Here is a 25506-nt window from a genome sequence, read left to right as displayed (position 1 = left end):
AAGAGTAACATCTTTTGATTCCATTTGGTGTAAACAAAGCATAAGTAATCCAATTTCTCCACCAATCGAACAGGGGGCATCATGTTCATTTCATTAAGGCCCGAACATGCATGTTTTACAATCACGGGCGGACTGGCAGTGGCGCAGCCAGACAAATAGACTGTGACACTATCTCTCCCCCCCTTCCATCTGCGAGGCGGCGAGGAGAGTGCTGCATTCCAACTGCTCCCTACGCAGACATTTCCTCAGATCAAAGGCAGCTTTCACCACTGCGTCTTAATCAGAGGGAAACGTTAGACCGAGCTCACCGCTGGCCAGGGCCAGACAAGCAACGCTACACCGCAACGCCACATCGAAACCGTGTACAGGATTGCACATGACGGATGTTGTACAAAAAGAAAGAAAAAAAAAAAACCATCAGCAAGCCTTTTTCAAAATCTCTTCCTTTAAATAGAATGTACAGAGCACTATCTGGCTTCTCTTTTATCAAAAAAAAAAAAAAAAAAAAAACCTTGGCTGTGAATTGTCTCTTTTGTATGAGATGTGAAGTAAAGTTGAGAACAATCAGGCAAAACTTCTTAGGAGCCAAGTTTGAGATGAACTAATTTGTCTCCCCTCCTTATAATTGGTTAGGAGGGCCTGGAAACTTCATAATGATGGCCTTCACCACAAAGGCCTTCCCCCGAGGATGTGAAGAAATCCACATATCAGCCAGACATTAACAGGCTAAAAGATTAGACTGAATTAGCCCCTCCGCTTCTCTGTGTCTCCCCAGTGGACCAGTCTGCTGTGACAAAAGACCCCAGGAGAAGGAGAGGATGAGTGAAAGAGGGGAGAGGAGAAAAAAAAAAGTGTGGGTTTTAGAGGGAGGTTAGGAGGAGAGATGGAAAAGGGGAGGAAAAGCAAAAAAAAACGAGTGAGAGACCTGGCCCACCGTTTGTCTGGCGGTGACCTTGAGCGAGGCCGGGGGGAGCGGAACAGCCCAATTACGACCTCCGCCCCGTCCCCTGATCCCCAACCGGCCCCTTCGTCCCTCCACTTCACAGCCCCCCTAATGAAAGAGCTCAGGCCGGGGTCAATAATGAGCGCCGAGGAGCGGAAACAACACACACAGACATATGTGTGCGCGGCCGGCAACTTTGTCTCGAGGAGCCTTTTCTGTAATTAGCCCAAAGGGGGCGACGGGACAATTTTTAAAGGCTTGCGCCGCGTTCAAGAGTGTGACAGCGTGTCTTGTGATGAAGAAGAAAAGGGAAAAATCTCTTTCGGGATCCTTCCTGACGTTGCAACACACAGTTTTTGTTTTTTTTCACCTTGTGACTTTTTGCACGTAGGCTGTCAAGAAAACTCATGACACACTATTTATTTATTTTTTTTTACTTCCTCCAGGCTGAGATAAGGGCGACTTCAAAACAGGTGTGTGCGTTTACGATGAGCGACTCAGGTAGCCACATGCAAACATTACACGCCTCATTTGCACAGATCACAACGCCGCTGTGGAGTGACGTCGGCTTTGTTGTCACGCGGTTGACCGTGCACCTCGCACACGTACACACCGGAGTGTGTGCAGCATGCAAAGAAAAATAAAAACCTGCTTTGTCACTGATTATCGAGAAATTGGTTTTTAATCATATCCTGCACCTGCACAAGAGTCTATTTAAAGGCAAAATATGTGGAATTAATGGATTCATGCGATGTTTGTCTATCCAGAAATAATAACCCAAGAGGAAGGGTTGAAGAATTTCATGGCTTTTTTCATGTTTGAATGGAACCAGATACCCACTCCGGCTGCCATGACACTGATTAACCCTGTCATGCGCTGGCTGCGTCTCCCTACACTGACACTATGAGCTACATGCCTCTGTTTGCCTAGTTTTTCCAGAGTCCTACTTGCGGGTCAGGAGTGCTGAGAGAAGAGGTAAAAAAAAAAAAAAAGTGGTCAGAAAACAAAGGGAAAGATGGTGACATGAGGAAGAGGGAGATTTTCAGCCTGTTGAAAGGTGAAAGAAAAGTTTGAGGAGAACAGAGGGAGGGGAGACAGCTCAGCATTAACGGTAGTCGGGAGGACGGAGCACGTGAAGATATGAGCTATAAATTGGGGAGGGGAGGTTGGACGGAGAAAGGCAAGAGAAGGGTTTGGGGAGAGAAAAAAAGAAAGATGTCTCAAGGGGTGCAGAGCCAGGTGTGAGGGGATTTGAGGAGGACAGCCGAGAGATGGATAGTTCGGAGGAGTGTGGTGCGTCTTTGAAGGAAAACGCAAAGAGAGAGTGGCCGCCGCTCTCCGCAGGGCCGTGATCACCTTAGCATCTGCCAGTGTGCATTAATCAACATGACGAAAGGAAGTAATCTGACAACGTGCTGTGTGTCTGCGCAGGAATGTTCGCCCTGCGTGTGTGCGTGGAGAAAGCAGCGCCTCAGATTCACCTGATTTGAGATTTACATCAAAGCTCGTACCGCAGGATTCGCAGGATTCTTCTTCTACTTTCCAGGGAGAGAACTTCACTCCTCCGCTTTCCTTCGTAGGTTTCTAATTCCTATTAACCCTCAAAAGAAGACATCCTGCAAGCAGGGGCACGAGGAAAGCCCGAGCTGCTGACATATGGAAGCCATTTCCTTTCACGTGGCCTTGCTTAAACCAGCCAGCGCCTCTTTAAGACATCGCATGTTTACACGGGGCGGTCTGTGGATTTTAAACTGTCGTCCTATTTCACCGGATGAGCGTACACTTGCCAAGTGTAAATATGCCCCCAAAAGGTTTTGAGGTTTCAAGGAGCGGCGTGTCTTCGTGTGCACAGGCCTTGAATCTTTGTTTGGAACAAGGTTATATCAACACTAATAATTTCTTTTTCGAAGGAACACACAGTTGCGGTGAAGGTTGATGACTTCACTTCGGCATAGAAGGCATCATTGTGGCGCGGCAGTCAGACCTGGTGGTATTGACACAGCGGTCGGCTAAAATAGGAAGCGCGCTTTTGCAAAATACTTTTAGCTCAAGCATGAAATGGTTGCGCATAAAATAAGATGAAAATTTCGTGATGTGTGCTTCGCAGAGCAGTACAGGAAATTGGCGAGTCCAAATCCAATAATCCAACAACTGAGACTGTTCATGAAACCATCATATTTTCATCTGCAGCTGCTAGACTGGCCCAAAGCAAAGAGTGGAGAAAGAAAACAACGTCAAGGCCAATAGTCGTGACCCTACCAGCTCCACTAGACTGAAACCAGTACTTAGGTTGAAACAGTTCTCTTGTGTGTGCTGGGAAATGTGGAATATGTGGCTTTAATTTGGGGAAACACTAAGTGTACAATCTGGTTGACATGAGAGGTCAACAAATGTTTTGACTTGATGTCTCGTTTATAGGAAAACCCACAGATGTGAGGTGGCATAGTCAGGTCGTAAACACAATGTTTCTATGTTCACAACCAACTTCTTAACCCTCTGATCCCCAAAACCCATGAAAGACATGTTTCAAAATCGTCAAAATGACATCATTTATCATAGCCAGAAACTACAAAAACAGAAAGAGTCATCCGATTTTCAAACGTAAGACAGTCCTTGAACTAGTCATCTGTAAAATTCTCTAAAAAATAAGCCATTTGCACTAAACAGAACTAATTTCTGGGCTTCTTTGGTGCAATCATGAAGATAGCAATGACTCAGGTGTAACAGACGTGAACAAAAAATGAGGCTTTATGGCTGAACTGCAAGCAGTGCTTATAGAGATTAGACAAGTATGGGAAAAAAATAAAAATGTAAGTCGCAAAATATATATAGTGGTTAGACTGGTTATGTTTTTCCCCAGTATTGGTAGAACCTGCTATGTCCTATTGGCATCATCGTCGGTATCCATCAATAAAGGCTTTGAAATAAAATATTGAAATCCCATGAAAGAAACACCAACAGACAGATAACGATTAAAGTTTACAGTCTTGTTACATAAAAATAAATATGGTGTGTTTTACGTGCAAGTTGAAATAGTTTTCTTATTTTTCAGAGAATGTTTCAAAAGTATTTTATGTCTGCATCTGCCAGAGGGCCATCCCATAAGAGCAGCCAAAGTAACATGTTGATTTCACTGCTGTTAGATGGAATAAATATGTGCATGTATCACCACTGGCATCAGCCAAAATGAGTGAGGAAATACTGGCATATCAGATATCTACAAAAAATGCAACATACTGCACCCGTAAACACGACAACTGCTGGAGAATTACAGCACTCACGTTATAAAATTACATCATATCACCTGAGCCGGTTTCTTGGCACAGTGGTTCGGTGCTACAGTCAGTCTCAACACGTCACAAAGGTCCCCGCGGTTCGATTATTTTCTCTATTTGACACAAAAACAAGTCCCTGCTGTGGATGGAAACTTCCACTCGCTACATTTACAATTTTTTAACATGCCTCCGTTTCACTGTAATATGTAAGTGAAGTTCTTCTTTGACAAACTTCTGCTCTTGCAGCCAAGCTGGACTACATTTAAATGTGATGATTTTGTAATGGAGGGATGCACAGCACTTTGAAAGTGGCTTGGTTTTTTATATGAATGAAATCCAGAGAAGGGGTAGAGTGTACACGTTACATCTGTGGCCACAAGGGGCTGAGTGAGGTGGGAACTGGGAGTTTTGGAGGGAATTGGGATCAGTCAGGTGTCAGGCCCTCTGCTGACTGAGGCTGACAGCATCATACGCCCACCCCACCCCAACCTCACCTCAATCTCACCACCTCACAGGAACCTACGCCTCCTCACCCGCTCCCAACCCCCTAACCCACCCAGCCACAGCCGCAACGCTGCCACCGCTCTGAAAGCCTAAACCAGAGAGGAGGAAGAGAGGGGCTCCTGACAGCGGAAACAGAAGCACTTTAAAGCTCCAAACCCTTTCACTGAGATCAAAGGGCCACAGGAACAGAGCCAGCTGAGACCCAAGGAGAGAGGAAAGGGAGCTGAGACAAGGGGAGAGAGAGAAGACGAGACCGAGACTGGGAGACACAAACAGGGGAAGGTGGATGTATTCTGGGTTCTTAATGATTCGATGGGGAAGACTTCATTTAAGCCCGTCTTCGGTTGCTGATTTAACCCCTAAAAACTCTTCTCTGTGTATGAAAGTTACACATTTAGAAGGCAAATCAATCCTTCCTACCTTATAAAGGCTTAAATACAACTCTAAAATGCGACTTTCTCTACGTGAATCTGCATAATCTCGGCAGCTCAAGCACACCAGCTCACCTACAACTTGCTCAAACACTGTGAAACTACTCTACGCTACACAATGGAATAGTAATTCAGTGTATCTTCATCAGCAAATGCACAGGTGATGATTTACAGATTTCCCTCTTTATTAGCAGCGCCGAAACATTAGACGGATCTAATATTTGCCAGCCACTCATTTCATGTTGCAAGTATGCTCCCCTCACATCTGCGTTTCTATTCTTTCATTTACTACGTAATACGACCAACAGTGGAAAGGATGATCTGGCTATTGTGTGCAGTCGCTGCATTCGCAGTGCGTTGTTTCTTTCACCGTGATAGAAAGCTAAAGTGTTTTGACGAACAAAAGGTTTGCAGGAGTAATGGCTCGTGTTACCGAAACGGAGCAGATTATTTTTTCATCTTGCAAGAGGTTTTCTTCACTATCAGTGTTGTGGGAGGAAACGCAGGCTGCCCAAGCTGACAAATCACTGGCAGACTGGTCCCCACATGGTATGTCCATAGTCACTGTAGATGCAATATGCAGCCACATATCTGAGCGGCGGTACAGCAGGTTATTGCTACAGTGGCTACATGTTTAATGCACCGCTATTAAATTGAAGGTTCTCCATGTGTCTGTTTAGACGATCTATTGGATCAAAGCGAATATGTGGACGGACCGGAGCAGACTTTAGAGTGGAAACGGACACACAAAGATCGGAACCGACACGAGCAGAGAGAGAGTAACAGAGTAGAGCCTCTAAACAGCAGTAGAGACTCACACTGAGCTGAAACGTAACAAGTGCACATAAATTAGGCAAATAATATACTCTTTGCTTTTGGGAGGCATCAGCTAAACACGGAACTGAACTTTTTCTTTAGTGATGTGGTGCAGAAGGTCACACGCAGTCAGTTTGTAATAGTGAGTGGAGCCAACAGTTTCAAAGGGAGGGATTCACATGCACATAACGCTCATCAGGCCCGACCACCCGCCAAAACAGAGAACAGAGAAACTAAGATTACCACACTAACTACATTTTCTGCTAAGGACACCATTGCTCAGCTAAATTTACTATATTTTTACATTGCAGAAAGTTGCCTGCTGCTACCTTTATGCGATATTTAAAATCTTGCATATTTGCATCTTAAAGGTAAAGGTGAAAAAACTAATAGACTTTTTTTCCTTAGTTCTCGACTTTAGTGAGTATATTTCAGTACTAAATGAAAGCCAGGAACTTGTCTTTTGGCCTTTTCTGAAAACATCAACATTTATACAGTCCATGTAATCTGAATTTCCTCCTTTGCACACCAGCAGCAGCCTCTGATTTAAGCTTCTCTTCTGCCTGGGTAATGAAGGCCGTGGAGCTGGCAGGGTACGGTGAGGGTGCTTCATGGTGACTATCAGTTTATCAATGAGGGTAGAGCCAACAGTTTCAAAGGGAGGGACTTACATGCACTATCATGCATGCACGCATGGCCAGACCGGTTACCAAAACAGAAAACAGAGAAAGTCAGATTACAACACACAGAGAGGAGGTGTAAACTCATTTTCTGTTAAAGAGGCATTCACTTCACTTCATCTACTACATCTTTAAATGACAGATAGCTGCTTGCTGCTACATTAAAGCTACATTTATGTTCAAAATTGTGCATATTTTAAAGAGAAAGGAGAAAACAGTATGAACTTTATTCTCCTTAACTTGGTGCATCAGTCTTGGTACTTTAGATGGTAAATTTTAGTCGTAAATGAAAGCCAGGAACTTGTCTTTTGGCCTTTTCTGGGAACATTAACAGTTATACAGCCCATGTAATCTGAATTTCCTCCTTTGCACACCAGCAGCAGCCTCTGCTCTGAGCTTTTCTTCTGCCTGGCCAGTGCAGGCCGCGGAGCTGGCAGGGTAACGGCGAGGTTGCCAGGCGTTCAGGGTAACTATGTCCCCCCAGAGCTGCGAAGGCTCTGTGTGACCCCCTGACATCAAAGGCCGGGGTGGGTCCGGGGGGTGGGGAAGGCTTTTCTATTCATGGTCACATCAAGCAGGATTCCCTCTCTGTGGGATACTTCTGGAGGCGTGCCAGACATTCCCATATACTGCACAGTCAGTTCACACACCCTCGCTGTCCAGTTGAATACCCAGACATTCTCCTTCTCCGTCTCCTCCCCCCGCCAGCGTCTCCGTCACACTCGCATTGTCTACATGTAAGCAGCACAAGGAACACACATATACACATCGGTCCTGTCACGACGACGTACAGTACATCCCCGTAGGCACGTATCACTTCCACGCTGCTGGAGTGATAACATATGCTTATCAACGGGAGTCAGCGAGTGTGACAGGCTCAAGTCATAACAAACGGGTCCAGGTGTCAGAAGCTCCGGTTGGTTGTAACCGCTGCCTCTGTGAACTCCAGAGGAGTCACGAACCCGCTGAAGTCGTGTCACACATGAGAAACGTTCCTTGTTTTAGATCAAGGCGCCACTTCTACAAAGTCAGGGAGGGATTACGCTTTATCAAAGAAAGACAGAATCACATCTTCTCACCACTTGTGCCGGTTCCAAATTATGACTGCAAACAGTTTTTGAAAAAGTTTATGTTTGGCTTTGCCACGCAGCGGGGTGTTTTTTTGTGTTTTTTTTGTTGTTGTTTTTTTGTTTTTTTCCTCTTTCACAACCCTGTTTTTGAAAAGCCATTTTTCCACACTGCAATTAAATGTAATTTCAGCCATCGAGATAAGAATGTCTACCAAAACGAATCAACACGAGTGTATAGCAAGAAAATGAAAACATAAAAGTGAAATTGCACAAAATGAGCCAGCCCTTTTTTCCTGTAATTTCAAGGCGGCTGGAATCAGGGAACAAACATGACACTTTAAAAAAGAAAAAAGAAAAAAAAATTCTTGTTCCTTTTTGGTCCTCTCCCATGCTTGATTTTTACAAATAGAGCGATCGCATTAATGGAACATTCCACCTTCATCTCCGCTCGCTGCAAATTACGTGCTTGATTGCTGTTTTTCCTCCCTCTCTTTTTCTTTTCTTTTTTTTTTTCTTCTTCCTCAAAGCAAGAGAGTATAAGCACAGGTGGAATTAGCTCTCAGTCAGTGTTTTGAGATCCTCTGGCATGCCTCGGGCTAGAGAGAAGACAGGCGGGGACTCCTGGGTGTTAAAGTGTTAAACTTCTGAAAACAGGGAGGAAGCGCATCTATCTTTCTTTTTCCTCTCAAGTAGTGTCTCGATGGCCCCGATGCCTTTACACAAAAACTCAGCTGATGCCTGCAGCTAAACAGGGTTCAGGTTCCACACCCCATCGCCTTCACTACCCGACAAGTCAGGTAATGAGCATGCATGTCAGTGTGTGTGTGTGTGTGTGTGTGTGTTTGTGTGTGTGCGCGCGCTCGGCCTACAGGTGAGGGGCGTCGAGGAGAATGAGTGTGGCCCAGGGGCTGCGAGGATCGGCGTGGATCCGTGAGACGGCTCCACATGATCCCCCCTCTTCAATTCACCACGTCACACTGGGCTGCCGAAATGAGCAGCCGCACGGATGGGCCTGAGCAAATCACAAACAATACACAGCGCTACAAGACAGCAGAGACACACTGCTGGAGATGGTTAATCCGTCAGACAGAGATCTGAGGTAGAACAACAGAAAAAAAAAAAAAAAGGGGGTCGGGAGGAGGAGGAGGAGGAGGGAGAGCTGAGACACAGAGGGAGCAGAACAGGAGCATCAGGTACAAGACACAGAAATATGTGTTTCCTTCTCTGCAACTGAAAATCTACTTTTCAGAACCAAATCCATCACGTTTTCCTAATACATACTTCTTGCAGAGGAGGGGAAGGGAAAGAAAAGCCGGACAGAAGAAAGGCAAGCGCTGGTGGGAAAGTGAACAGACACAGCCTACTTTATTCTGGCCATTTCATCCATCTTGTTGGGCTAATAAAATGTCAAGTGGAGTTCCTTGATATTTAATCATGAAGGGGCTGAAAGCGTGGTGGTGCCATGCTCAGGCTTGATGAAGCTTTGGGAGGCTTAAACATAGACTGGTGGAAATTTTGGATATACCCAAAGGAGGATGTTACACAAACCTGCTACATAAGTGAAACAAAACTGATATGAATGGGGAGAGAATTCTTAATAAGCCCGCTTTGGGATGTTTTTTTGGCTCTGGAAACAAGTTTTCCAGCTTTATCCAATCCTCTTTAAGTAAACTTTCATTCCTAATTAGGTGAAATCACTCTCACACGAGGAGGTCAAACAAATGACGGACACGCAACGAAAACTTTGCTGCAGCTGCGTGCGTGACTCTGCATATTTGTGCAGCTTCCCCCCCCGAAAGAAACTTCATGAGCCCTCCCGAGCAAAGCATCACGGGAGGGAGAAACAGCAGAAAAAAGGGGGCTTCGTTTTGGCCCAAACAGATGAATTATTAGATGAAACCAGTCTCGATCGCGCTATCAGATGTAATGGACGCCACATCTGATAAGGGAGATAACGAAGGGCTGAGAGAGAAGAATCGCTTTATGTGATATGAATTAATTTTCATTGGTGAGGAGAGTATAAAAGGAGTGAAATTTTTTGCTGCGATTCTGAAGATAAACAAATAGAAAGGAGAAAAAAAAGGGAGGAGACGAGGTGCGGGCGTCGTAATGAACTCATTTCTTCTCCCATTAAAAGGCGGCGGTGGAACCTCAGCTAGACTAAAAGCATTTTATAACCAACATGTGGTTATATTTGTTTAGATTCCCTTCAATCATTTATTGAAGGCTAGGAGAGGTGCAGGAGAGAGAGAGAGATGGAGGGAGGAAAAGGAAAGGGAGGGACGAAGAGAGAGAGAGAGGATGGAAAATGAGGAGAGTTGGAGAGGATTTATGACCCTGTTCCCCTGGTCTCGTTACTTGCTATAACTGGCCCCCAGAGTGGGATCGCAGGGTCTGGAGCCCAGAGATCAGAGTAATGGAAATTCCACATTTCTACACGGCTACAGCATGACGTCTGTAGGGCACAGGTTGAGTGAGAAAAAAAAAAACTGACTCTTAAAAGTAAAATTGACTCAAATATTCTGCATTAGGTAAAAGCAACCTCACTGCAAAAATCAGCCGTTCCTCTAATATTGCGCAGAGAGTGACGGCTTTTTTAAAAAACCGCCACATGTGAGGCGTCAGGACAGCGGCTGCCTGCGGTGGCGGAGACGGCGTGAGGCTGCTACGTCTCGCTGCCGTTCCCTAATAGGTGCCCGCCAATGAGAGGAGGGTGTTTTTACAAAACCAATTAAGAGGCAGGAAGGCTCGTAAAAGTGACAGTCTGCCACACCCGTCAAATAAGTTACCAGTGAAACCACTAAAAACCGCTTTGACTTGTGTGTTCCTTAGGAAAGTAATACATCACACAAATGTTATTGAAGGTTTACATAGTGCTTCTGTTTGTTGAATTCTTAACCATATAGGAGAAGATTAGTCATTTAATTAACTTGTCGACTTGCACAAAAATATAAATTTGTTAGAATCGATAAACTCACAAAAATGAGTGTGATTTTGATGCTTTATTTGATGACATATCATCACAAACTGACTATAAATGAGTGTGTCGCCTCGGCCTTTTTCAGCTGCTGACATTTAATACACAAAACAAGATTAATTCATCCCACAAATACAGTTATCAGTGGTTGCAGCCCTGTTTGTAACGCATATACAAATTGTTTAAATGCTTCAGTAAATGTCTTATAATGCAAACTATAAATTATTATGTCCAAGATTAAAAAATTGTAGTGTGAATTGTGAGAGGAAGAGCAGCAAAATAAATAAAATAATAAAATTAATATGTATTTTGTGCCTCTTTCATATTGAAAAGTAAAATAAAACCAAAGAATTTTTTATTTTTTTGGAATGTCAGTAAAATCATTCTAAAAAAACTACATTTATTGCAAAATGTGTGTGTGTGTTCGTGCAGCCATGCTTGCACACACACTCAAACACACACTCAAACACACACACACACACATATTAGCGCAGAGCTTTTGGCACCTGCCTGTTATCTCTTCCCCTCAGACCTGGTTTTCCATTGTGCTCCTTGGGAGAGCTACAAATTGAGATCTCAAAACATGAAGAGGGGGCAAATGACTTGTGTATAGAAAAAGCAAATCCACTAATGTGTTACATGTGCAAATTCACAGGCCTCGTATTAGAGATTAATGTATTCCCCTTTTATCAAAAATGTACCTTTTTCTGAAAGCTTTTTTTTCTCTCCACCCTTTAATGGGCCCTTAAATTAAATTCAACCAACGCTGACGAAATTATAATGAACAGGAAATATTTGTTGAACGAATAATCAGACAGGATTTGAATAAAACGGTTACGTAAGCGATCCGGTTGGAAGCGATGTGAATTCTTTTTTCTTTTCTTGAGAATTTAAGACACGTTAAATCAGTCGTAAACCATTTGAAAAAACATTAAAAATGCGCCTAATAACTAGGGAGAAATACAAATACACACAGAGCAGCGGGAGCAGCCTCAGTCGAAGGTAATCCTAGCCTGGTAAGTAGAGTTTTGGAGCATGTCTTAACAGATCTCCACAGGTAATGACTCAACCCTAAAACCTTTACAGGCCTTGTCAAATATCTGCTGTGCCAACCTTAGCTCTTTTTTTTTTTTCCTCTCTCTTTTTTTTTTTTTTCCTCCCAACCTGCTGGATCCATCATTCTCAAAATACACAGGTGCCTTCAAAATATCACGGTCCTGTGCACAGGCTGAAGAGAAAAAAAAGACTACACTGCCCATTTGGGGTTCTGAAACTGGTGTATTACAAAAAAATAGATATACTGTAACTTCAATCTGCCCACATTTCTGCTTAGGCATTTATCTCCTTTCTCTCTAAATCCTGAAATTGCCTCAGAAAAAAAAGGAGGAGGGGGGGTAGAGATACTTCCCCTCCTCGCACATTTTCACAGAGTGCCGCACAACTTTCTTTCTTCCCTTTTTTTTTTTCTTCTTCTTCTTTTTTCTCCTGTGAAAATTGAAGAGGCTTTATGTCAAATACGGCTAAAGCCAGCCTCTCCATATCAAACAACGCAGCGCGAAAATTACTGTGGCGATGATAAGGCTGCCAGATAGAGTGGGAGAGGAGAGCAAGGGGTGGGGGGGAAACTGAAAGGAAGTGACTCTACTCAATTATACTGCAAAATTGGTATGACTGAATATTTTTCATTCAGGTGACTGATAGTATCAGTGAAACTGCAATGCAGATAAATAAAGGAGCCTTCTGTCAAGAATAAACACCATTAATCATGAAGCCAGCTACTGCGTGACCGCCTGTCCCCCCGACTTACTCCATAGAGAAAGTATTAGAGAAGGGGGGGGGGAGGCTGGTGGGGTGAGGCGAGGGAGGAAGGGAGGGAGGATGGAGGGGGAACCAGTGACTGCACCAGAGAGGGGTGACCTATGAAGTCACACAGAATGGGTTTTGGACAGTTTGAGAGGAAGATGAAAAAGTGGCCTTCGTCTCTCTGCCCCTGCTTTTTGGTGACAGCCGCCGTATCTGGACAAAGATTATCAGATGCGATTGTGGGCTAATCATTAATTCCTAATGTAATTTATAGCTTCACTTCACATTCTGGTTTAGTCTAGACAATATTCAAATGTGAGCGTTAAGGACACATTTTCAAACAGGAGATTTTTATAATCGTTTTTGCTGCAGAGAATCTTAAAAAAAAAAAAAAAAAAAAGCAAATTGTTGGAAAATGTTGCAAAAAATTATGCTGCCACAAATTCTTGCATCATATTTGACAAAGGCTAAATCAGCAAATGAGATATAAATTATTAAATGAGGCCTTCACACAGCATAAATAGCCACGAATAAGATGATAACTTACAAAAGCTTTCTCCTCCAGCACCTACAAAAGCTACAGCAGGTCCTCTTGCCTTTCTGTTGTTTCGATATATATATATTTATTTATATATAAATATATATATATATATAGTGTGTGTATGTGTGTTTGTGTGTGCACTTGTGTGTGTCAGCACTGCACTGCTCGGCCTCGTCCCATCTGGAAGGAGGTGTTGAGATAAGACTTTAGTCTTTATGCTAAGCAACATGCCGCTCCTCCATGCGCAGATTGGGCGCTCTGACAACAGTTTATGTAAATAACAAAAGAACTCGGCGCACATCGAAACAGCAAACAGCCTCGGTGAGGACACTGAGGGGGAAGCGTGTAAGAGTCGATGCACCGAAACGGCGCGAGCGTCTCCGATGCTTGGATTTAGAGGGTAACAAGGTGGTTCAGTCGCGTTTAGTGCCATATTGCGCTCTTTATGCAAAGCAAAGCCTCTGAAGCAACAGCTCACACAGCCCTTAAGTCAATTAACTCCTTGCTGGTTCTTCGTTTGGGAGCTGAGGTTGCGCTGCGATGACAGAGTCGAGCCGCAGCTCTCCCCTGGTACCTTCAGAATACCTTCCAGTCGGTCCAGGCCTGCAGCTGAACAAACACGGTGCTGAATGAAATAACCACACAGGCTGGAAACACGGAAACGCACCCTGAGAGCCCCCACCTGCACCGAGCCTCCTCACTGACAGAAAATAAAACCCATGACTTTATTCATGAGTCACACTGACAAGTTTTCTTTTCTTCAAAATGTGACCCTTTCTTTTTGCCCTCCTGAGCTTCAGATTGTTGCCTTTTTTTAAAATCCTTAATGTGGTTATGATAGTGACTGATATTTTTGTCGGAACAGAAAAAAAGGAAAGTATTTAAATTTTTACTTCACCTTCTAGCAAAGTAGTTTTAGGCATTTCTTGTCAAACTGCAATCCTTCAACAAATGCGATATTGCAAGAAAAACCTCAGACTGTCTGCAGAGATTTCCTCATACATCCATAATTAAAATGAAATAAAGTCAGAGCTCAGAACACTCTTTTTGTTTTACAACTTTATAGACTCTCAAATTGACTCTGTCAGTTTGACTTAATTCTTTTTTTTAAAATTCACACTGTGTGCAAAGGGTTGTGAGTCAATTGCTTATCCCGTAAGAATGTTTTGTTTTTTTTTAGTGGCCCCATTCACAGCACGAGGGCCCGGGACTCCAGAGTAAACTCTGATGCTGATAATTGACTTGTGACGAATACCTCTGTTTGTTCTGAGCGGTCTCCGGGTGACTGAGAGCCGGCGTCGAGCCGCATGAGAGGGCTGTTTTGTTTTGCTGTGTACCGTGGTCAGGCAATAAAGCCGGAATGAAAGGAGCGGTCTCTTCTCTTGGCCCCGGCCTCCCCCCCCCTCCCCCGAAAACTCCCATTAAGCCAGTCCCGCACAATGGTGGTGGCAGAGGGGACCAGAGCTCCCATGGAGAGCCCGCTCTTCACTAGTCAATGTGTTTATTTAAGCAGGAAGCATCTTCTCCTGGAGCAGGAGAGGCTCTTTTCTGTCTTCGGCGAGGCTGGAGGTAAAACGTTTCTAGACCTGGGAAAAGGACAGACTTCAAGGCAGAAAAAAACTCTTCCTGGTTCTGGGTCAGCGAGGTTTTGGTTCAGTAAGAACACGCAGAAAAAGCTTGTTGTTGGGATTAGTTTCAGCTCAGAGAGAAACTCCTGTCAGGTGCTGCTCCTTCATGAGAATATATAAGTTTCCCGGCAAAGCAAGCAGCCAGTCGGAGGGACCCCCACCCCCTCCCCTGACCCCGAGGCTTTAATATTGAATGGCACATTGGTACCTTCCCCACAAGAATTCATAAACTAAACGATTAGCCTCTGTCTGTAATTGCACTCTCCCTTGCCTAATAGGGGAGGTGAGGTAAAGAGGGAAAAAAACAAAGGACAGTTAATTTGTGATTTCCTCTGCTCATTTGAAGGCAAATTAAGTGTCAAACAGCTAATACAGAGCATATTTCATTTTATGAGCTTTTAATTTAATTCCACCGCCTCATATCGCTGGAGCCCGTTAGCCGCGCTGCTAACGCCCGCTCCTCGGCTGAAAACGAGGGCCATAAATAAACATGTTTCAATTAGGCCCTTCACAGTAATAGGATATGATCCTGTTCATTTGCCACGTTCGGATGGTGGATGTGTCATTGTGGCGGCGGAGGAAACAAGCTGCTGGGCGTTCGCCGGTGTTTTTCTCCGGCCACGGATGCCCGCTGGTGGCTGGGCTTGTGTGCGTGCGTGGCGGGGGGAAGCTGGCTGGATTGATGGAACTGCCGCAGGGCCAACCCAACTGTAATTACAGGCCGTAATGAGAGGTTGCATGGGGAAGTACTGCAATAATAGTCCCTGTGTACTTAGGCATATCTTTGAGAGGGCTAATAACGATTAATTCTGCGCACCGAGGAGAACTTGTCTTAAAACAATTCAATATTTCTCCATAAGCCGCCTCCTGTCCTCCATTTCCCCGAAGCGACAGCTATACGTCGGCCGCCTCTATTTGCTGGGGCCGGCTACAAGCAGCATTACCGAGGAGGAGGAGAAAGCATCGTTTAAACCCTGGCAGATATTATTTTTTTTTGGCTGCAGTTTCACGCTCGTAAAGTTTGGCCGCAGCAAAAACTTGCACAAACCTGGGAGTGCAATTAACTCCAATTTGCCATCAGGTGGTTGGGCCCAGCTGTAATACGGTGAGTGATTCTTCTCGCTGAGGAATTCGTAGCCGCTTTTTTAATCAAGCGGCGAGGCAATATCGCTGTGCAGAGTAGTTGCGGGGATCATTTCTGCATGAAACCCACGTAAGCTCGCAGATAAGGCGCACGACAGCGAGTTCACGGTTTTGATTTAAATAAGGCCGGCCACTCAACAGCTGTCTTATAATCATGACAAATAGTTTCCCTCAACATAGTGTGTCATATTAAACAGCTCTATGCTTAATGGTTTGGATAAATAGGCCTTAAGTAGCGTGGCAGAGCGCGGCCGTGTCTCCGCTGACAGCAAACCAAGCGCACAGATAACTCCTGTCCGGACAGAGTGACTGAAGACACCGGCGCTGCGTAACTTCTCCCCTTAATTCAATTCCCCGGCTCTGTTCCGTGTTGTCCCCCCACCACCTCCTCCTTCCTCATTTTTCTCCCACCTCCCTCCTATAACCTGCGCTCCACATCGCACCAAAGCGCTCCTGACGGATAACAAGCCCGGCTGTTTGTTTGAGCCTGTGTTGCCTGCGCGTGTTCGCCCCATTATCTCCGCATAAGCTAAATGCTAAATTATATTTGCCATTTTGTTTGCAGTGACACGGGGCATCAATCACCTCCCTTTTTTATTTCCTCGCCTCTCTCTCTCTCTCTCTCTATCCCCCACTTTCTTCCTCTGCCGCTGCAGCTCCCCCTGAGCAAGGAGACGAGGGGGTTGAGAGGTGGGGTGGGCCGGAGGTGGAGGGGACATAAAAAATTCATTACGCTTAGTGGCACATCAGCAAGGGAGAGATATGACTCCTGAGGAGGAGAAAGGGGGGAGTTGATAATGATGAAGAATATCAAACATAATGCGGCCCAAGTAGCTGCCCCATCCAATTTGTCCTCGTCGCGCCGTGATCGCTTCCTTCGTGTCTGCGGTTAGGAAACAAGAGCCGCAAGGACGATGAAGCATCTCCTTGCAGTGTTTGGATGCAAAAAAAAAAAAAAAAGATAAAGAGAGAGAAGGAGGGCGACTAAAAACGAGGAGAAATAATTTGTACATGCAAGTGAGCGCTTTGAAGTTCTCTGCTGACCTGGGCAGCGCCGTCGGAGGCACTCCAGGGAACTACGTAATGAGCCTACTTATAATAACTCCATCTTACGAGACATGACGCCATGTTTTTACCTTACTTAACGTTTGATAGAATGTACATGTATATGATAGTCTGAGGCGGTGTACAGTTGGTATGTCAGGAGCCCATCTGTGTCTGTCAGAGACGGCTGGATGTCAGCAGAGGCACTGCTTCCTTCTCTTGACAGGGCTTGATCACTGCTCTTATGAGAATTGCGCGCTCCCAGGCTTCCCTCGCCCTGCTCTCATTTCCATGTCTCTGACACATGTTCATTTGCGTGTCTCTGACATGCGGATCATGTTGCGCACGTACAGGGCCGTGGCCTTTGATCCTGAAAGGCAAAGAGAGGCGCCCCGGCACCCATGAGGAGGACGCTCCACGCCCACGGGCCGGAAGGAAGTTTTCGGAACTCGATTTGTATCGGCGTTAATAGCGGGGAGGCTCGCTCGGTGACGTACATGATGCAGCTGAATCGAACGTGTTCTCAGTAAGATTTCGGCGTGTGCATGAGACTTACACATGGAGAGGGGGCACGGGGGAAGGCTCGTAGATGTAACGTCCCTGGGTATGTCTGTCGTCGATGGGCACCGGAGGGTGGAAGGTCGGGAAGAACTGTGGAGCAGCTGTATGGGCGAGAAAAGAGAGGAAACGTTATTCTTTACACTTTGCAAGACCCGTGGTTCTTCTAAAAACATATTGTCATGTGAATTCACTCCCTCCTCAGCTAATCTAAATAGCAGCCGTAATGAAAGGCAATGGGGTTGATGGCTATCTTTCAGCGGACCCACCCAAATGAGACCTCATTAAACGCGCCGAGCTGAAAGCTGCGCTGACTCCAAACTGTTTCAACGAGGAAGTCTTTGTAAATGTCTGGAGGCTGATAGAACTCAAAATAAACAGCGATAAATAACCGTAAGAGAAGCAGCCAAACGGCACATTTCTCACCGTGCCAAGCATAATATGGTTTTGTACAAAGAATAACATTTAAGTACAACCAATGAGACGTACAAAAACATCCTTTTCCATTTCAGTGTTTTGTCACAGAGAATCCCGAGGCTTCTTTTTCTTTCCCCCCCCTCCCGCCCTCCAGATAAAACATTAAAACATTTGCATAATACAAGCTTCCAAGCCTTTCTCTATTTTTACCCCCGAAACTGAAACTGTTGTGCTGCCACCAGACCTGAATATGTATGCACTCATCTTCTAACCTTAACTGCACTCTGTGGCACAAACTTAAGAAGTAAAGCCGGAACTGTGTCTGTATGTGTGTGTGTGTGTGTCTGTGTCTGTGTGTGTGTGTGTGTGTGTTGCAACTGTGCATCCAACGTGGGACGAGTCGCAACAAGCAGAACCAAGAGTGGGAATTTTTCACAGATGCTGCCTACTGGAGCTGTGAAAACTTAAAATGGGTTAAAACTTGCACAGAAAGACAAACAGCTCACGACTCTTTACACACAAATGAATCACATCTTCGCTCACTTCATTCATTGAGTATGAACACGTCTCTCAACTCCAACACGTGTCACTTTATTGCCTGTTAGCGAGCCCGTTGCCAAGTTGCGTATCACCTCCCCGAGGCAAAGCATGTGTCAACATCTGCATAACTTCACGCAGCAAGTCTGCGAGGCTGCTAGCTATGAGTTTTTTCTCTCTCTTTTTTTTTTTTTTTGCTTGTAAACATTTAGAAGCGTGAGCCAAGAGGGCAGATGGCCAAACGGTGGGGTGCCCAACAGCTCTACAAGTGTTGGGCCATGACAAATGCAGCTGCATGGCAGAGCGGCGCAGCAGGTGTTGATCCCTGGGCACATCTCAGGTCCACTTACCTCATTGCTCATTCATTCACGGGGATGATAATTGCCAGCTTGGGCCAAAACTGCTAGAATTAAGAGGTGATCCGTTTTGGTGTTGTTGTAATCCTGTTGCATTAGAATTTTAATGAAGGACTCCCATAAAGATTCATAAAAAATGAAGGGGCAAGTCAAAAACAGAATTATCCTCATATTTTGTGTTGGATGCACCAGGATCCTATACTTTCTATGATCTTTTTCTAATAGAATCCTGCATTTGAACCTCGCCTCTGAAGGTCCCCTGATCTTGGAGTATTTTTGGAAGCTCTTTCTAGAATGACAGACAAAATAAATCAGCTGTAGGAGTTCCCATGAGTGTTCATCTGACATGATAAATTGCCGGAGTACCTTTTTCAGCTTAAACACACGACACACCAAGACATCAACCGCTACTGTTTTCGGCACCAGACAACTGCATGTCTTTTGAGGTCTTTTAAGGTGAAACTCAGGTAGAAAATGTCAAGGACTGATACTCAAACAGCACTTTAATCCAGATCACAACTTCAAATTATTGTCTCCAACTCCATTGCTGATTATCATCGTTTCTCTGAGATAGCACTCAGAGCAACACAAAGATTTGCTTAAAAACTTAGGCAAACTTCTTGAAGCCGTGCAAGTTTTCACAATAGCAGAGATAAGTGGTAAAAGCCTTCTCCATCCAGCTCTGGCAAGTATCTGACCACTTCGTCTCTGTCTGTTTGATAGTTCTCTCTTGATGACTCAGTTTTGGCTCGGCTCACCTCGGCCGATTCCAGAGCTGCTGGGGGAGGGAGGGATGAGGGGATGCTGGGAAGGAGGGGATGGGTTTCTGGTAGACAAGGGCTGAAGCTGCTTTGTTTACTCTCCGCAGCTCCAACTCCCGGGCTGTCGGCCCTCGGCTGTCAGACTCGGAAATGAACCTTCAGGTTTAGCAGGGTCTGTGCGCCGCGCAGCAGCTCGATGGGAGTAAAAGCTTCATGTTCTCCAGTCTTACTCATCCCTGCCCACGTAGCAGGAACTTTATACTCGCCTCTGTCATGTCGGGCAGTGGGGGATAACTATAGAGATTACAAGCTGTGAAATCACTTTAAAGACTCCACCCCTTCACCCCTGCAACATACACCTTCATTCCCACATCCGCCACTCCTCATTGAATTACCCAGATCTCCCCTTTTGTTTATGTCTCTGGAGCTACTCACTCAGCAGAGCCCTGTGCCTCGACTGGACCCTTTTTTCTTACTCCTTCATCACTCTTTCCCCTCCCTCCTCTCGCCCATGACTTTGCCGCATGGCAAACCGTTCCGCTGAGGTTTATTTAAATCCAACTCAGAAGTTTACTTTACCATGGCCCTATCTAAATAGAGCCTGCCACCTCTTTTACACCAGCGCAGCTCTCCATTAGCAAGGCAAACAGCCCCCGTGTCACTAGAGGGAATGTATACAGTCACAAAGAACAGAGAGCAAAAGGAAAGAGGGAGAAAGGCTCCATCCTGCAATCCATCTCCAGTGTTTCCTGTAGGGACTCCGTACTGTTTACTCCGGGACTAAATTGCCCCTGCTCTTCTGGATATTCGGGGGTATTCTCTAATACAGAATACAGCTGGAAGGCACACAGGAAGCCAAAAAACACACGTCACAGTTTTTACCTTCCCGTTGCGGCCACACAACCACCAAGCATTCCTCAAGAAAGTGTAATCACAACCGTTTTGTCCCTGTTGCATATGGTAAACCACTGCTGGCAACGTTAGCCGGATTAAATAAATCATCTGAGCCAATCAAATGCATAAAGTCAGGAATCTTGAAGACTTTTTTTTCTTTTTATTTTTGCATCTTTTGAAATATAGAGAGGCTAACATTTTCCATAGTTTTCAACCGATTCATCGGCTCTTCAGAACATTTTAATGACCTCAGTGCAACTTCTCAGAGCAGCAGTATTCATTTTTTTGGTTGTTGTTTTTTTTTTCCCCTTTTTCTTTTTCAGTCTTTTAAAGAGAAGGGATGGAAGTCATTAAGACATGATTACAAATGGGTCTTCATGAAAGGGCAATTAGAAGCAAACTTTGACCAGGCTCATTAATTCTAATTCAACACAAACTCACCGTGCTCAGGACCAAAAGCCAGCTTCCCCTTCATTAAAGAGAGGATGGTAATTGCCTTGTCCTTTATTGGACACTTGAATCATTTCAAAAAGAAGGAGGAGGACAAGGGGAGATAAAGCCTAAAGCACATCATTTGCAATATCCTCATTGGCTAATTTCATCTCATAATGGAAGTTTTGCCACTGAGGATCTTCACTGTGCTTCGGAATGTATTTGATGTGATACTTGCAGAGAATTTAAACTGTCACTCGCACTTCTGATTTGGGGGTTTTGATAACGCCAAACAATTTCTCATCTTTCTTTTTTCTTGTCAACTCAGCATTGTGAGTTTATTGTCTTGACGGATAAACCGGCTCTCCTCTGGTGAGGGTTCACTGACTCTGCTCTGAAGGAGTGTCACCTGCAGCCGAGGACGAAACACTCCTCCATAAACACCGCACTTCTCATCGACGCTCCGCTGCGAGAGCACAAAGAGCCAGTGACAGATTGTCATAAGCGACTAAGGCGGAGTGAGAAAAGGGCTGCTGGGGCCTGCTCCAGAGGTTTGTGAATTGCTAATGTGGAACATATGAAGCCTGTGCCGGGGCTGTGACTGCCAGATTTCATTATGCCACCTCTCTCCCCGCTCATGATCTCACTGTTCAGGCACGCTCGTCTGCAGCGAGGCCTGCAGTTACGCCACAACTCAGCAACACTTTCGAGTGTGAAAGATGCTCGAGACTTTGTTTGCATGCTTGAAAGCGCATGTATGTGCAGCTCTTGTTGTTCTGGAGGTGGATACAAACACGCGTACATGACTTCACTATGCAAACGAGCCGCATTTCGGCACACTGCTTTACTGGTGGTTTTTTAGTTACTCCTGATGATGTCACCTTGAGACATTTAGAGCAGAGATTTTCAACCTTTTCACATTGCAAACTCCTTAAAATGAAGAGATTGAGTGTTTGAGCAACTTCTGAAGCCTGAGGAGGTGAATAAACCCAATAAGACTTGATTAGGGCTGTAGTCAAACAAACAACAGTTTGCCTGACTAAAACTGTACCTATTTGTCACCTGATGTAGTTTTGCCAAGGCCGATATCGATGCCGATGATTGGTAATCAAGGCGACCGATATTTGGCACCCATGTAAATTTGCAGTAAAATTAAAATACTGGTACGAAAATTTAGAGCAACACAAACTCCTGCTTTTTTATATGTGTAATACTAGTACTTTTTCAGCATTTACCCTTCAGTGTTTATCGGTTATTACAGATAGTGCTGTGGCCGTATCACCGCTAAAGACTACAGATAGAAAAAGTTGCATCAGAACAAAAGCAGCATGTTGTAAAATTAACATATTTTACTGGAACTTTGATTTTTCTTTTAAACGATAATTGAAAAAATTGCTGAATCAATCTATCGTTTTTTATCCAATAAATGATTATTAAACCTGACATACTGAAAAATGGCAACATTGATATGTTTACACTCAAAGCCTCAAGAATCAAACATGGAAGTTCACGGACGATCGTAAAGAAGACAAGTTAGCCCACATTACAGGCAATGTTACGCTTTAGCTGTGGATCCGCAGCCACATCAAGGACTTCCTTGATTGGTTAAGGGCTGGTCCAAATAGCTGGGGGGGGTATTCGGAGAGCAAAATTGTTATACCGATTCCAGCACAGCCAATGAATAGACAGCTATCCGGGTCCAGCCCTAGATCCAAGTATACGTAAATGTTAATGAGTCAGACTTAGCAGTGTCCGAGAGGTCACATAAGTTTAGAGTAGTGAAAATGTGGGGTGTATTCAAGACACCACATTTTTCACAGTTAATCCTCACCTGCAAAAATTATACATTCATCTCGGAAGGCTAATGGTGTAGCATTTTTCTTCTTGTGAAAGTAACGCTCGCCAATTTCTGACCAATAGGAACCTGGTCGGATGAGAACATGCCGACAAACCAATCGACAGTTCGACCCGCAGACGACAGCCATAGACTTAATAGCTGTTAGACTTCTCTGCAGAACTGTAGAATTCTGGTAATCACATTGCAACTCCTGGGATTTATCGTGTGACACTGGATATGTTCAAATTTAAAATAAGCTTAAAGGGGTTATCTTTAAAAAGATCAACAATTAACTTAAGCTTTTGTTGTCAGTATAAAAGCCCAAGAGTTCTCTACTAGAATCACTACTTTGCACCAAATCCAAAATCCATAAATCCTAAGAAACCATCATGAAGCAGAAAAAAAAGCAAATTACAATCCTCAAAATAACCCTTGCCGTGCACAAAATTTTAGAGCATCGGAGGAAATTTTTCCTACACATGACAAATCCGCAGACAAGCATGACTGCGAGTATTTATTGTGAGAGTGAACAATACGACTCGGTGTGCTTGACACTTTTGATCCCACTTTCCAGCAGAAATGTGACACTGAGCCTCTCGTCACTATCAGAGCTGGCGCGAGATGGAGATGCGGAAACCGTCGACACACTATCAGCCGCAGTAGTTTAGGAGCTGCCTCTCTTGTGGTGGCAAATTCCCCCTCTGATCAATCCCTTCGCACCCCGCCTCTCATCATGTTTGCTTACACTGAGACCTCAAGCTGTTTGGACATGTAAATAACACTTTCGGAGACTGTTTAGCTAAGCTCAATGGGAGTTGCTGTTGACTTTTGGAGCGCTTTGCTTAATTACGGGTCCCAGATTGTTTCAGGTCTAATGGCCTAATTACCGCTGTATAAATTAGCCTAATGTTCTTGCTGTGCAGAGCTCTCTCTACTGTATGCAATGCTTGGGCACTGGAAAACAGAAAAGATGAAGAAAAAAAAAAAAACAAGCCTTTATTCAGCAAAGAGCAATAGTGAGAAGGAGGGAGAAGAAAGCAAGCAGAGAGGTTAAATAACAGAAGAATGTTAAGCGTTGGCTTGCCAGTCTCTCTGCCATTCATCTTTTACGCAAGGCTGGCAGATCACACACTGCCCTTCCTCTGTAAATCAATAGATTTTTTTTTTTCGCTTTTCCGCTGTGTTCTCTGCTGTTTTTGCCTCCTCTGTCTCTCTCCCTCTTGCTCGGTTGCTCTCACACCCTTAAACACAAGCAGCCTTTCTGCGGGTAAAAGCAATTAACATGGTGGAAAAGAAAAACAGAGCCGAGCGGAGAAAGTGAGTGGTAGAAAGAGAAACGTCTGCACGATAACAGGCTTTCTGTTCGAGTATACATTCCATCGCTGTCAGAACTAATTTGTTTGTCTAGACTGAACAAGTCAGTCGGTGCCCATTCTTTCTCTTCGTGGTGCTACAAGTCTATGCATATTTGCTCTGGGACTTAATGTTCAAGCAGGTTATCGCTTTGTGCCAATATTTACAGAGTTAAGTACAGGATAATTTTTCTTTCCTCCAAGGGTTTTGGGGTTTTTTTTGTTTCTTTTTTTTTTTTGCTCTTACATCATCTGCAGGATATGCAACAATTCCCTGCCAAACTTTATCTAAAATATCTACTTTTCCTAACAGTTTTGCAGTTTTCTCTGCAAAATATGCAGGACATTCAGCTATAAGTCAAACAAGTATCTTAATGGAACTCCAGCATCTGCAAGACATTTTCGGAGTCGATCCTAACAAATTGTGGTGCAAGGACCCTTTTTTCTTGCTGGAAAGTGAAGCTAAGCACGCACACGGCTCTTCCAGGGGCCCCCCAGCACCATGCAACCCCAGTTATACCCCGTTTTTCTTCTCTTCCCCTTGTATCCCAGTATGGATCAGGGAGTGAAGGTTATTCCACCAAGCCTCTACGGAGCGCCAATCTATCTCCTGCATTTGCCGAATTTCTCCAGATTGGGATGAGCTGGGGAGCAGAACAAAGAGCTATGCGTTGGCCCTTCTCCCCTCACTACTGCACCCGTTCTGCCCTGCACCCCCCCTCAAAGCCTCCTCTCCACCCACCCAGCTGGGGAAAGACGCAGCGGTTTAGTAGCTGAAACACCGCCGAAACACTCCTCTTCCCCACCTCCCTCGCTCTTTATCTCTCACATCTGTCTATCTCCTTCACTCCAAACAATGATAACTCTCAGTAGAGGAGGGAGTTGATTTAAACCTCGGGTTAACTCACCAGGACTTTGCTACATTTGTTTTGTTCCGACTAGCCCTGTGTGATTTATTCTACTTAAATACAAAGACACTTAAGGGCTTGCTCTTTTTTCTGAGATCTTTATTTAGAAATTGAGGTTTGCTGAAAAAACAAAAACACTTTTTTTTTCTCTCCACAGTATCTGTTTTTACTTTAAATGATTTGGATTCAGCGCAACATATGAGTGCGGGTCATATCGGCGGCTGTGTTTGTGATTGCCACAGCTGCATCAGGCCGCTATGACAGACTGACCCTCCTTCGGCCTCTATGCAGGTGAAACTAAAACCGCATGTGGCTGCGTGATAGTGACTGTGAGGCTAATACACCTGCATTCTAACAGCACACAGACCGGACACTGCTCGGGGAAAGAGGACAGCTTCTCAATTTTGAATCATGCAGGGAGGTCACTGACCACAGCCGGCTATTTTAATGTAATTTTGTTTACCAAATTACATTTCCAGGTAGGCGCTGTTCTCAGTTTATTTCCATGTGCTATGAATGTCAACTTGCAGGGGCTTCTTAATCTTGATTAAAAGCGGTAATCCATCACAGTGGGTATTTTGTCACCTTTAGTTGTTTTT

The 25506-nt window shown here is 44.6% G+C and overlaps 1 protein-coding gene across 1 annotated transcript in view; it reads right to left on the bottom strand.

The window, feature by feature from the left end:
• The window catches only part of gli3 (GLI family zinc finger 3), a 100633-nt gene that overhangs the window by 29076 nt on the left and 46051 nt on the right, over positions 1-25506 (bottom strand). Inside the window, exon 4 of the mRNA XM_008294625.1 lies at positions 17412-17517. Within this exon, the coding sequence (XP_008292847.1) occupies positions 17412-17517 (106 nt within the window). The remainder of the gene's footprint in view (positions 1-17411; positions 17518-25506) is intronic.

Source organism: Stegastes partitus, unplaced genomic scaffold (assembly GCF_000690725.1).
Source record: "Stegastes partitus isolate 25-593 unplaced genomic scaffold, Stegastes_partitus-1.0.2 Scaffold980, whole genome shotgun sequence".
Lineage (NCBI taxonomy): Eukaryota > Metazoa > Chordata > Actinopteri > Pomacentridae > Stegastes > Stegastes partitus.
This window is presented reverse-complemented; position numbering and strand designations above follow the sequence as displayed.